The sequence below is a fragment of the Salvia hispanica genome, chromosome 2 (genome assembly GCF_023119035.1).
Source record: "Salvia hispanica cultivar TCC Black 2014 chromosome 2, UniMelb_Shisp_WGS_1.0, whole genome shotgun sequence".
Taxonomy (NCBI): domain Eukaryota; kingdom Viridiplantae; phylum Streptophyta; class Magnoliopsida; order Lamiales; family Lamiaceae; genus Salvia; species Salvia hispanica.
The window spans coordinates 6364170-6376135 of record NC_062966.1 but is presented as its reverse complement, the minus strand read 5'-3'; the positions used below and the strand labels follow the sequence as shown (position 1 = coordinate 6376135).

The window sequence follows — 11966 nt, the reverse complement described above, 5'->3', positions numbered from 1 at the left end:
AATGAAGTTGCGGATGCAGGAGCTCCCTAGGTCTCGTTGCATTTATTTTATGGAACTAATTAACATGTGTTCAACAATGTTAATTATCTTTAGTTATGCAAGTGTTCAATATGTTGATTATCTTTTTTTATATATAAGTAACGAGACTCATTTTGTGTTATATATATAGAACGTGATTGACGAGAATGCTAAAAAAGGAAAGGAAAAGAAAAGTAAGCAACAAATTTAATAATTAAATGCAATAAAATTCATAAAGTTGATGCAGCGAAACATAGATTATAAAATAACCTTAAGCTAGATGGTCGTGTTAGTCCATGTCCATGTCTTAGTAAATAACAAAACCAAACCAAATCCACCAATGTTGATGAAAAATATAAAGTTCATTACATCACAAAAGATCACCTAAGTACTATAGACCGGAAAGTAAAGCATAATTCAAAGTTAAACTTCGGTGTCCAGACACATAATGAAAGCTCATACTGCACTGTGATTTTCAAGAGCCGACTGTTCTTAGACAGACACATAAACAAAACAATGCACTCCCGTTTCTCAAAGATAATCTCGACAATGTCGATCTGCTGCACCATAGATAAGCCTGGAATGGTACCCCATAACTCGAATACTGTCTTTTGGGATTTGCTAACATCAAACGCATACCCTACACGGCTAGTCAACTTGTCTAGGCGTTGATTAATATCATTTTGCATCTTCTCAAGCATTTCAATCAATCCGATAGAATCACGGGATATCATGCACTTCTTCGAAGTTTTTTTTTTTTTTTTTTTTTTTTTTTTTTGGCTTCGTTTGAGGCATGCGTGCTTAGTCATGTGCTAACTTCTTCCGGTGTCCTCAGATGCACTTGTTGAGGGCTTGGGTTGGCAGTAGAGTACTCTTTAGCCCCTGCATTTTTCATAGACTGACCCACACTATTTTTGTCGACCTAGTTCTGATTCTACTCATCAAGAGCGTCTCCTCAACCACACTAGCAATCATTTGTGTCCTCAACCACACTACTGTTGGCACAGTCTTTGCCAAAAACTATCTTCTACACCACTTGTATCTCATGAAGCAAGCATTACTGCCTTGCTGTAGAAGCACAGTTAAACTTAGCACATTTATATTATTTAATACTCCCTCTGTCCCATAATAGATGTCATACTTTCCTTTTTAGTTTGTTCCGCAAAAGATGTCATATTTCCTCTTTTGAAAAAATTTTCTTCTCACATCAGTTATAAAATTATATTTTCTCTCACCACTTAACACACAAAATAACATCTCCTAAAATCCCGTGCCATCTACTATGGGATGGAGGGAGTACAAGATAACAAATCATAATCAGATTTCAACTGCAAGAAAAAATTACAATAATAATAAAGGTGAGGAAACAACCTTCACAATCTGCTCCCATTGATCATTATAACTGCCAATTTTGTAATATCCATGCACATTAAACCCCATTCCATTGCGTTCGAGAATTTAACCAAGGGAATTTGTTCCATTGTGTTAGCTTGGAATTGATATGAGGGCTGCCTTCAAGTTAGAATTTTGGAAATCTCGTTTCATGGCCTCTTCAATTAGAGAAGTATATTTTGACCGAAAACCGTTGTCATTCCATCCGCGTACAACAAGGTCTTTCATAGTGCAAATAAGTATTTCTTCCTCATGCACGGACCAACTATGCCATGCTATAGAGCCATGCCCGAGAGCACTGCTATATATGCCGGATCAAGTGTGTACATGTTTGGAGAATTACATATGAAGCGAAATCACATGCTAAACATAACATAGATTCAAATATAGTTAACTTACCTTGTGTTCTAGGGTTCAAAAGAGTTTAGTAAAAAATAGCTTTCATTCATGATTTTTGGATTTCTACATAACAGAGGAGAAGAAAATCAAAATCAGTATAAGAAACTATCGTGTAATTAATGCATCGATTTAAAACAAGGTCTAACTCAAAGTGGTGGATGCAAACAATACAAGATGAATATACTGCGGTAGGAGTCGGCCAAACCGAAAACCATGACTTGCTATTAAGCTTAACAAGGGTTGCCAAACAAAGAATTAAAGGCAAGCCACCATAAGTAACACCCAACTGTGGATGTAGGAGATGAAGCCCGAAACTGAATCCGATAAATAATACCATTAAAAAATCAGTTAAACACTCAAAAAATTGCAGAATCATTTTATAGCTATCAACCTCGGTTAGTCACATGTATACATTATGCAATGTGTTTAAAATTCTGAACCTGTGATTTGCAGGGCGTATCAACTATGATCAACGTGATAATTACCCGTCACTCCGACCTCAACCACGTTCTGCAAGAACTTCCACAAAGGCGGGCTTTAGATAAAGAGGACGGGAACGAGAGAAGAATAAGCAGGGGTGAAAATGAAGACAAGAACCCAATTAGTACTCCCTTTGTCCCACTCTAAGTGGAACATGACTATTCTGGTATGAGATTTTATGTAGTATTGTTTCGTGAGTTAAGTAAAGAGAATAAAGTAAGTAAGAGGGAAAAAGTAGCGAGAGTGATGATTCTATTTTTATAAATGTGTCATTTAGAGTGAGTCATCAAATAAAAGAAAAATAATTCATTTAGAGTGGGACGGAGAGAGTACACATTCTAGGTTAAGATGACGACATATAAGGTAGAAGAAATTTAACTTGGGGATAAATATGTACTCCCTTTGTCCCCCATAATTTGTCACCTTTTGACCCGGCACGAGTTTTAAGAAATGTAATAGAAAGTGGGTTGAAAAAGTTGGTGGCATGTGGTTCCTACTTTTTTATATTAGTTTTATAATAAAATGTGAGTGAGAATGAGTTAGTGGAATATGAGGTCGACTACTATAAATGGTAAAAGTAAAAGTGACAAATTTTTAGGGACAGACAAAATTTTATTATAAAACCAATATAAAAAAATAGATCCTACATTCCAATAACTTTTTCAACATTTTATATGTCGCAAACATTTTATTGAGAATCCCTTAAGATTTATATGTCGCATTCCTTTATTTTCGATAAATCTGCAAGGGACTTTGTTCGAAGTGCCCTTCCTATCCAGTCTGCACTCTATACTAGCAGGTAAACTCGTTTCTCTCCAAAGAATTGGGTATGGCGAGCAGCGGGAGTTTACGAATGATAGGCAAATAATTCATTCCTCAATTTCACTTTAATTTCTTTGGCGAATGCTATCAATGTAGTTTGTGATTCTATCTTTTCATTTCTATTGCAGACATTGCCGTCAACTTCACAGGTTATTACTCTGAAAAATTAAAATGTGGATTCCTCTGTTTGGGATGTTGTAATCATGTATTGAAGTCTAAATTTACTCTTCAAATCGCCAGATGGAATGTTTAGAGGAATTTACAACGGGAAACAATATCACGCAGCTGATATCGCCGCTGTTCTTAGTAGGGCTTGGAGCGCCGGAGTCGATCGGATTATTGTAAGTAACTTTTTCTGCGCTGTTTCGGATAGTTAAATAGATAGATCATAGATGCATTTTGCAAAAGGATTTACTAATAGTAGATAAATTGAAAACTCTGCTCCTTCATTTGTATTCATGTTTGTAACTGATTTATGATTAATTGGGAAAGAAGACTGCTTTTGGTTAAATAATGATGGATCGAAATCGATACATTCGGTCTTTGCATTACCTCTTCGAAGGTGCACAAGCCAGTATAACATGTGACTTAAAAACTGGATTCGAAATCGATTCGATATTTCTTTTGTGGTTTTATGAGGAACATGATTCCTATTATGTTGAATATTGCAGGTGACAGGGGGATCCCTTGAGGAGTCGAAAGAAGCTCTTGCTATTGCTGAAACTGATGGTAGTTTTATGCTTTCCATTTACTTGTAACTACAATTCTTCGCTAAGTGCTAATAATGTTGATATTTTATTATTGAAGCAAGACTTTTCTGCACAGTCGGTGTACATCCAACAAGATGTAAAGTGAGCTTTCATTCCTAAATTATATTGATGAAGAACCTAATTTGATGTAATCTCTGATTATGTGTTATAACTAACTGGAGATATTTCCATCATTTACTTTGGTGTTGTGGACCAGGAATTTGATGATAGTGGTGATTCAGAGAGACATTTTCAGGCTCTTTTGTCGCTGGCTAGAGAGGGAGTTGATAAGGGAAAGGTAGTGATTTATTCCCTTCCTTCTTTCTTTGGATGAAAAATGATTTTTGGACCTTATAGAGACCTTTGAAGTGTTCCACACTTCCACGTGAAGCATTTTTCTTTACTGGTGAGGTGGCTTATGCCTGTTATTTGTAACTGATAAAAAGTTGTGTCAATATCAATGTTTCCAACAAGGTGGTGGCAGTTGGAGAATGTGGATTGGATTATGATAGGCTTCAGTTCTGCCCAGCCGAAATTCAACAAAAGTATGTGATTGCTTGAAAAACGTGTTTTTCCATTTTACTTTCTTCCATATATATTTTCCCCATTTTCTTCTTTAGTCTCCGTCTTGAAGAACTGCATCAGATAAAAGAGGCAGAAGTCATTTCGGGACCTCTATTGACTACTTGCCATGTCTTTCATTATGCTACTTGCTTTTTAAAATAAGGTACTTCGAGAAGCAATTTGAGTTGGCACATGCTATGAAGTTGCCAATGTTTCTCCACATGCGAGCAGCTGCTGAGGATTTCTGCAATATTCTTGAGCGAAACAAACATAGGTATTCCCCTTGCATGTTTTTTCATTCATGCTGATTATTCATGTAGCTCCCCTTCCAAACCTCAAACTTCCAAGACTTTTACATATAAATACATCGTGTCCTCTTTGTTTTCCTAATACTCTTTCAGGGCTACAGCTTTAATCACTTCTCTTTTTTCCTTGTCATTGTTCTGGAAGATTCTTCTCTGGGGTTGCTCACTCTTTTACCGGTAGTGCTGAAGATCGTGATCGTCTACTTTCATTCGATAATCTATTCATAGGTGAATAGATTATGCTCTAGATATGAGGAAATTCCTTTTATTACTTTGGTTTTCCTTTCCAATCTTCTCCTTACTCTTTGTAGGCCTCAACGGTTGCTCCCTGAGAACAGCCGAGAATCTTGAAATTGTGAAAGGAATTCCTCTTGACCGACTGATGATTGAAACTGATTCGCCATACTGTGAAATCAAGAATACACATGCTGGTATTAAATATGTACAATCTTCTTGGCAGTCCAAGAAGAAGGAGAAGTATGACCCAGAGTGCATAGTCAAAGGTCGCAATGAACCTTGCTTAGTGCGGTAAGAACACAATCAGTTCCCAATATAACTGTATATACCCCTTTTTTGATTTGCTTTTGTGGTTCTAAATTCTAGTGATTATTTCCAGCATCTTTGTAATGACTCCTGCTCATATAGACTTGTGTCATTTTTTCGTGATTGTGTTCTTCATAACAAAAAATACCTAATCAAATGTCAGACGCATGCGCTTAATTTCCTTGTATACTCTCTTGTTCGAATTAGAGTTTCACACAACATATTGAATGACATGCAGGCAAGTGCTTGAGGTGGTGGCTGGTTGTAAAGGTATTGCAGATATTGGTCAGCTTGGAAAAACAATGTACCACAACACCTGCAGGTACTTTTCTCCCGATGCATAAACCTTCGATGTAGTATGCTCTTCGATGCCACATGTTCAGACTAAACAACTGTAGAGTAACTTCAGAAAATAAATAAGCAAACAATAATCGCTTCCTTGTACAGGGTTTTCTTTCCACAAGATTTGGATTCGGCCGCGGATGCTATTCTTGCCTCTGGTCAGAATATTTCTTGAAGATTATCATTGGTTCTCGACGAAAATGAACCAACAGGTGTTCAATCAGCGAAATGAAGGAATGCAGCTTTATCTCATATGCAGTGTAGAGAAGGGCAACTGGAACCCGATGTTCACAAATATGTACTCCTTGTTCTGTTAATCTATGCAGACATAAGATAAGTTTTTTCCTTTTCATTTTTTTCCCGCCAAACACGAAATAATCAATTTGATTTTCTCGTGAAGAAAATTGGAATTTGAGGTGGATGTGGATGCAATTTTATATCCAGAGAGATACTTTTTGCACTTAACGATAGCTGGTTTTAATTTTTAAGAGTCTGGAAAAAAGAATATTCCCATGTCATATTTGAGACATTTCTTTTGGGAAATTAAGAAATTAATGTTTAAAGGTTAAAGTAAATAGAAAATAGAATACCAGAAAGGCCGTATTTGTTTGATGGGAAAGTAAAGTTGTCAAGGAAAATGATTTCCTGGATTATGATTTTTAGGAATATGATTTCTTGGATTATAGTTTTTAAAATTTATCATTCCTAGGAATACGATTACTAGAAATATGAATCCCGAGGAATTAAAATACTGTGTTTGGAGATTTCAAAACTATAAATTTTTATTTCTTTGGAATAATCTAATAAATTGATAAAAATTATTAAATAAACTACTTTTAGTTGTACTATTATATTACTAATCAGAAATAACTGATGCAGTTGGAGAAGCAATCGTATCTTTTTAGAACCCTAATCTCTGCAAAACTCCAAAATCTGCACTTTTTGTTTCATTTGAATTGGAAAAAATTGAAACAACTAAGTGAGAAATTATATAAACAACAATGTATGGAGAGCCCCAACAAGAAACAAAAGATATTATACGCTAATTTGAAATCAACTAAAGATATCGATTGCGAGTTCAATTGACTTTGGGAAAACTTAGTTTCTACAATATTAATACCAGATTATGAACACATAAGAAAAATAATTAAAGAAGTTTTAGAAAAAAGTTTGTACATTGAATACTAAATTTGTGTATATGTATATAATAATCATCGAAATGGCGTTAGAAACACTAAGTTTGTACATTGAATACTAAATTTGCATGAGAATAATTTTCCTTGAGAACCATATTGAGGAAGAAAAGTTTAAGAATGAAAAACCGTCGAAGAAGAATAAGAAGAATACGTAGTTCTACAATTTTGATTTAGGGAAAAAGAATACTTGGGTTAGAGGGAGGAAAAAGAATCCCGGATTTTACATCAAATTTCCTTGATATTAGGAATATGATTACTTTCCCTATTTTATAAAAAATCATATCAAACATAGTAATTTAAAAATTAGGAATCAGATTACTTTCCTGATTTTCTTATTATCAAACCAAACACCGGAATTTAATAATTAGGATTTAGACTACTTTCCCATGGCACAATCCGTGCCAAACAAACATGGCCGAGTAAGGTAATCCCTTCATTCCAAGCTAGTTGATGCATTTTTTTTAGGCACGAAATTTAAAAATTGATATTTAAAGATTAAATGAAGAGAGAATAAAGTAAGAAATAGAATAAAGTAAGAGGGAGAAAGATAGAATAAAAGGGAGAGAACAAAAGAAAATGAAGCAAATAGCATGGGACAACCTAAAATGGAATACTCCATCTATCCTATAAAAATATGGGCAAATCATATGGCACGTGAATTAAAATAAAATTAGTAAAGTAATAGAGAGGATGAGAATGGTGGTTAAAGTAATGTTAATCGATAGTGAGACTCATATTATTATTAGTATTTTGATAAAAGTATAAGTTGTAAATAACTTGATGTATGTGTCTAATAAATTGGGATAGCTTTCCATAAATGGATACCCATTTTTAATAGACGAATGAAAATGAAAAATGCGCATATTTTTATGGGAAAAAGGAATTTGAAGCAAATAACTCGAGAGATTAAATTGTTTTTTTATAACATATCTCTGGATTGTTGTGCAGATAACCTTTTGTCTAGTTTCCTGAATACTAAATGGTTGACACTAACCAATACAGAACGTGTTGTAAGAAAACTGCCCCTACATACATAGTTAAAAAATGTAGGGCAGTTTGAGATATAAATAACCAGAACTTGTACTATATGGAGTATGTCCGCACACAATAATTCCAACCTAAGGAGATTGAATAATTACATTACATAGAATAATAAAATAGATCAAGCATATATGTTACAGAGATTCAGCAAAGCACACACTTATACTACAAGCAACACCATAAAAGACTGGACTAAGACTCGACTCGACGAGTCTGTTATTTTTGCAACACTAAAGAAGATCAATTAGGAGCAATTGGCATTCTCATTTCTCAACTAATGAGAAAATGCACAGCCCTAATTACTTAAGTACATAATTAAAGATGAATTAAACAATGTTGAGATAGCCAAGGATGAATTGCCCAGGTGATGACTTCACCATCGTCATCACATCAGACCTTGAGGTGGAAGGCCTGAAAGAGGTGGAGCGCCGCCGAATCATTTCCCACCTCGTGATCGCTGCTCATATCTGATCCGGGGCTGCTGCCCGAGCTCTTGGTGTTGAGGAAGCGGCCCCCAATGCCCCTCGGCCGCCGCTTTGCGTGGAGGTGACGCGAAAGGTGCAGATACGGCTGCACGTAACACACACATTACGTAATAGAAAATACTCCAATCGGTCCTATAGAAATAGACTGAATTTCCTAATCTAAATATATGTATAGAAATGTCTCTTTTACATTATCATTTATGAATCTCACCCTCCACTGCATTTTTTTCTTTCTCTCTTATTGTACCAATTAAATATTAAAATCTGTGCAATTCCCAATCAGCCTACTTCTATGGAACGAAAGAAGTACGTAATTTTTTACAAACCGAACCGAACCGTACCTTACGGATGTTGACATTGAGAGCGTGGGCACGCTTCTTCCTGCGCCTCATGATTGCGTTGTACTGCTTTGCGTTCACCAAGATTGGGCCTCCGTTCATCGCCAGTATCATTCGCCCCTGAAATAAATCTTTACTACTGCTACATTTATCGACACAATTATTTTATTTTATAATTAATGATCAAACACAATTACCGCAACAGGCCCATTATAGGATGAGTAGACGCCGTAGCATTCATCAGCTGGATATGGATATGGATATTTAGCAGCACAAATCTGATGGAAAATGCAGATTTTAATTAATCTTTGTTAATAAGAATTATTTTAGTAAGTATTATTAAAAGTGTACCACTGACTGTCCGAATCCAAGCTCTAGATAATCCACGGCGCCAGCCTGCACTCGACTTTTCCCATTTTCACACTCACCTATACATGATTACTTTCAGTAATTAATAGTATGTATTATTGAATAGCTCACTGTAACTCAAAACATTGATCATTTCCAGAGAACTACTTTGACTTAGTATAATCGTTAGAAACACAAACGTTTCCTTTAATGTGCAATATTTACTATGGAGGATTTAGTATATAAATAATTTGTAATGTGTACAATTTCTAATATCATAAATTACTAGAGTTACTAACTATATATATTTATGACTTGCAAATTGTAATTTGGATTATACGCCATTATCAGATCTTACAACTATGTCTTATCTGTCAATCTTACTTTCTTCCACTCGCTGAAATGCCCACAATTAAAATATGACTCCCTCCGCTTCTTCATAGTTGAGGAACTTCTTTTTGGCATGGAGTTTAAGAAATGAATGTTTAGTATGTTAAGTGGGTAGGTAATAAAGTAGACAAAGTAAGAGAAAGAAAAAAAGTACTATAAAATGAATAAAGTTAACAAAAATAAAGTAAGAGATAGAATGGAGGAGGAAAGAAAAAATGAGTTAATTTTATATATGGAAATGACTCAACTATGAAAGAACTTCTTGAGATGGAAAAATTACTCAACTGTGAAGGAACGGAGAAAGTACAAATCAGAACAGGTCAAACCGTCGACTTGCAAAATAACTGAAATAATGATAAATAGGGAGTATATTATAATGTTCATATATTAGACAATTTTTTTTGAAAACTTTGTTGGCAATTGAAACATAAATAAATACTTTCTTCATTTCGTTGCAAGTGATCAATATTTTTGGGCACGGAATTTAAGGCAAACATTTTTTAAGTTAAAATGTGTTGCATTTTGCCGAAAAAAAATCAATCAGTTGCATTGGGACAACCTAAATTGGATAGTTGATCACTTGCAGTAGGACGGAGAGAGTATAACAATATTACACATCGGTATAAAGAAAGAACTGGAACTCTAATGGGTCACTCCTCATATGACCAATTGGTTTTAGAATGGTACCCTATTGAATTATAAAATGGTATTAGATAGGGTCGATGAATGTGGCCAAAAATCTTGACCAAAATAAAAAAAATGACTACCCCAACAATATATATGAAATTTAAATTTGGGCTACTAGTCCAACCGATCAGAAAAATATTCTAACATCTCGCAGATACACATTGAAATATTTGAGGAAGGGTATTGATAAAATCTAATGAATCACTTCTTCAATCACAAATTGAATTTAAAATAAAATACTACTGTCCTTATATCCTCTACCAAATATCACCAAAATATATCTTAATAGAAACTTTTAGGAGACGGAGTTGCGATGGGGTGGAATAGTGAATTGTTGACAAATTTGAATCTACATGGGTTTAAGGACATTACGTAGAATATAATTGATTATACATATAGTATGAGTAATGGTCGTAAATCTACAGTATCTATTGCTGAGGCTCTAATGATTCGCTAAACAGTAATCTTTTTTATTTTCTAAGACGTTTTTATCTATATCCTTTAGTTTAAGTTGGGATACCACGTTTTAAAAAAATAGGTGATACATTTAGAGATAGTACTACTACAAATTAGCTTCTTTTAACTAAAAAATGTGTAGTGTGAGATTGAAATTAATTAAGGGTCCCATCATATATATTCAAAGTGGAACAATATTATAACTTACTCTCTCCGTTCACCATAATTTATCACTACTTGACCCGACACGGGTGGGTTTTAAGAAATGTGATAAAAAGTGAATTGAAAAAGTTAGTGATTTGTGGGTCTTACTTTTATATATTAGTTTTATAATAAAATGAAGAATATAGTGTGCAAAGTCATTTTTCACCTGCACTAACCAATTTCAACAAACCCTAAAAATGTCTTTACTTTCTTTTTCTCTTTTGTGTGTGGAAATCACTAGTATAATGAAATTAACTACGGGGATTTTAAAATTCTTGGAAGATGAATTAACTATGCAATTTCGGAAAACAATGACAATAATTGAAGATAAAATAAAGTAAAATAGTGATAATTAGAAAAGGAGCACAACAAAAGTGGACACCTTATCCAATTTATTTTTGGATATTGCAAGTGTTAGCCGGCTTTGTTTACCTATTAATTCCATACCAATATTGATATCATCGATGCACATATATTTGACTTAAAATATATAGTATAAGCTGTTTTTTCACTACTGTAATTATTAATTAGTACAATCAAATAAAAACATATGGATCGATTTAGAGCTCATAATCTCATGATGTTTGTTTATGTAGCATCTATTTATTCACTAAAATCGAGATAAAAAAAGGAGAAGAAAGCATGAAATATTTCGTTTTCAAGTAAGGAGAAGAGAGAAAGTGATAGCTAGAGAGAAACATACCGATTTGAGAAGAAAACAACCACGAAATCAACACGAGAGAGAGAGAAGAGAGGGAGAGAGGGAGAGGGAGAGCGAGAGAGGAGGGAGTATATATGTATAGTGACAAATGCACACGAATGCAGATAATATGCATCTTTAATCAACTTTACTTTTTTTATATGAATTATTATTTAACTCTACCTCTTTCTTTATATAACTCTAGATCTTTCTTTATTTAGCTGCAGATCAGGATAAATTATTTATAAAATGAAAAATAAATAAGCCACCTTGGAGGTTATATCCACATTTAATAACTAACACCTAGAGAAAACTGGGATGAGAAAATCATTGGTTGATATTTCTAGTACTTCAATTAAAATTGGTTAATTTATTTTAATTTATTGTTCACCTTTATATATTTTCAATTCAATAGTTAAAATGAATAAGGGGATGTTGACAATCTTGCAACGGCCAACTGTTTACTTAGGCATATTAAGTGGATTACATGTGGAGGGCCTTTAAATA

General features: G+C 34.2%; 1 protein-coding gene and 1 long non-coding RNA gene across 5 annotated transcripts; one reads left to right on the top strand and one right to left on the bottom strand.

Annotated features, from left to right (window-relative positions):
* Positions 1 to 3023: 3023 nt before the first annotated feature.
* On the top strand, positions 3024 to 6079 carry LOC125207302 (deoxyribonuclease TATDN1). Of its 2 annotated transcripts, none has more exons than XM_048106582.1 (12): positions 3024 to 3149; positions 3240 to 3260; positions 3352 to 3452; positions 3783 to 3840; positions 3919 to 3962; positions 4078 to 4158; positions 4335 to 4405; positions 4588 to 4698; positions 4875 to 4957; positions 5041 to 5257; positions 5511 to 5594; positions 5720 to 6079. In XM_048106582.1, exons 1-12 carry the CDS (start codon positions 3119 to 3121, stop codon positions 5787 to 5789), a joined length of 972 nt encoding a protein of 323 aa, XP_047962539.1. In that variant the 5' UTR covers positions 3024 to 3118; the 3' UTR covers positions 5790 to 6079. The 2 variants fall into 2 exon arrangements, with proteins under 2 accessions (XP_047962539.1, XP_047962540.1); XM_048106583.1 differs by having other exon boundaries at positions 3042 to 3088.
* A 1858-nt stretch (positions 6080 to 7937) lies between these two features.
* Positions 7938 to 10731, bottom strand: LOC125204680. Of its 3 annotated transcripts, none has more exons than XR_007173610.1 (4): positions 9026 to 10731; positions 8872 to 8952; positions 8678 to 8794; positions 7938 to 8421 (listed from the first exon to the last, which is right to left on the bottom strand). It is a non-coding gene; the product is annotated as an uncharacterized LOC125204680 (long non-coding RNA). The 3 variants fall into 3 exon arrangements; XR_007173611.1 differs by having other exon boundaries at positions 8678 to 8952; positions 9026 to 9102; positions 9407 to 10731; XR_007173609.1 differs by having other exon boundaries at positions 8678 to 8952.
* Between the last annotated feature and the right edge of the window lie 1235 nt (positions 10732 to 11966).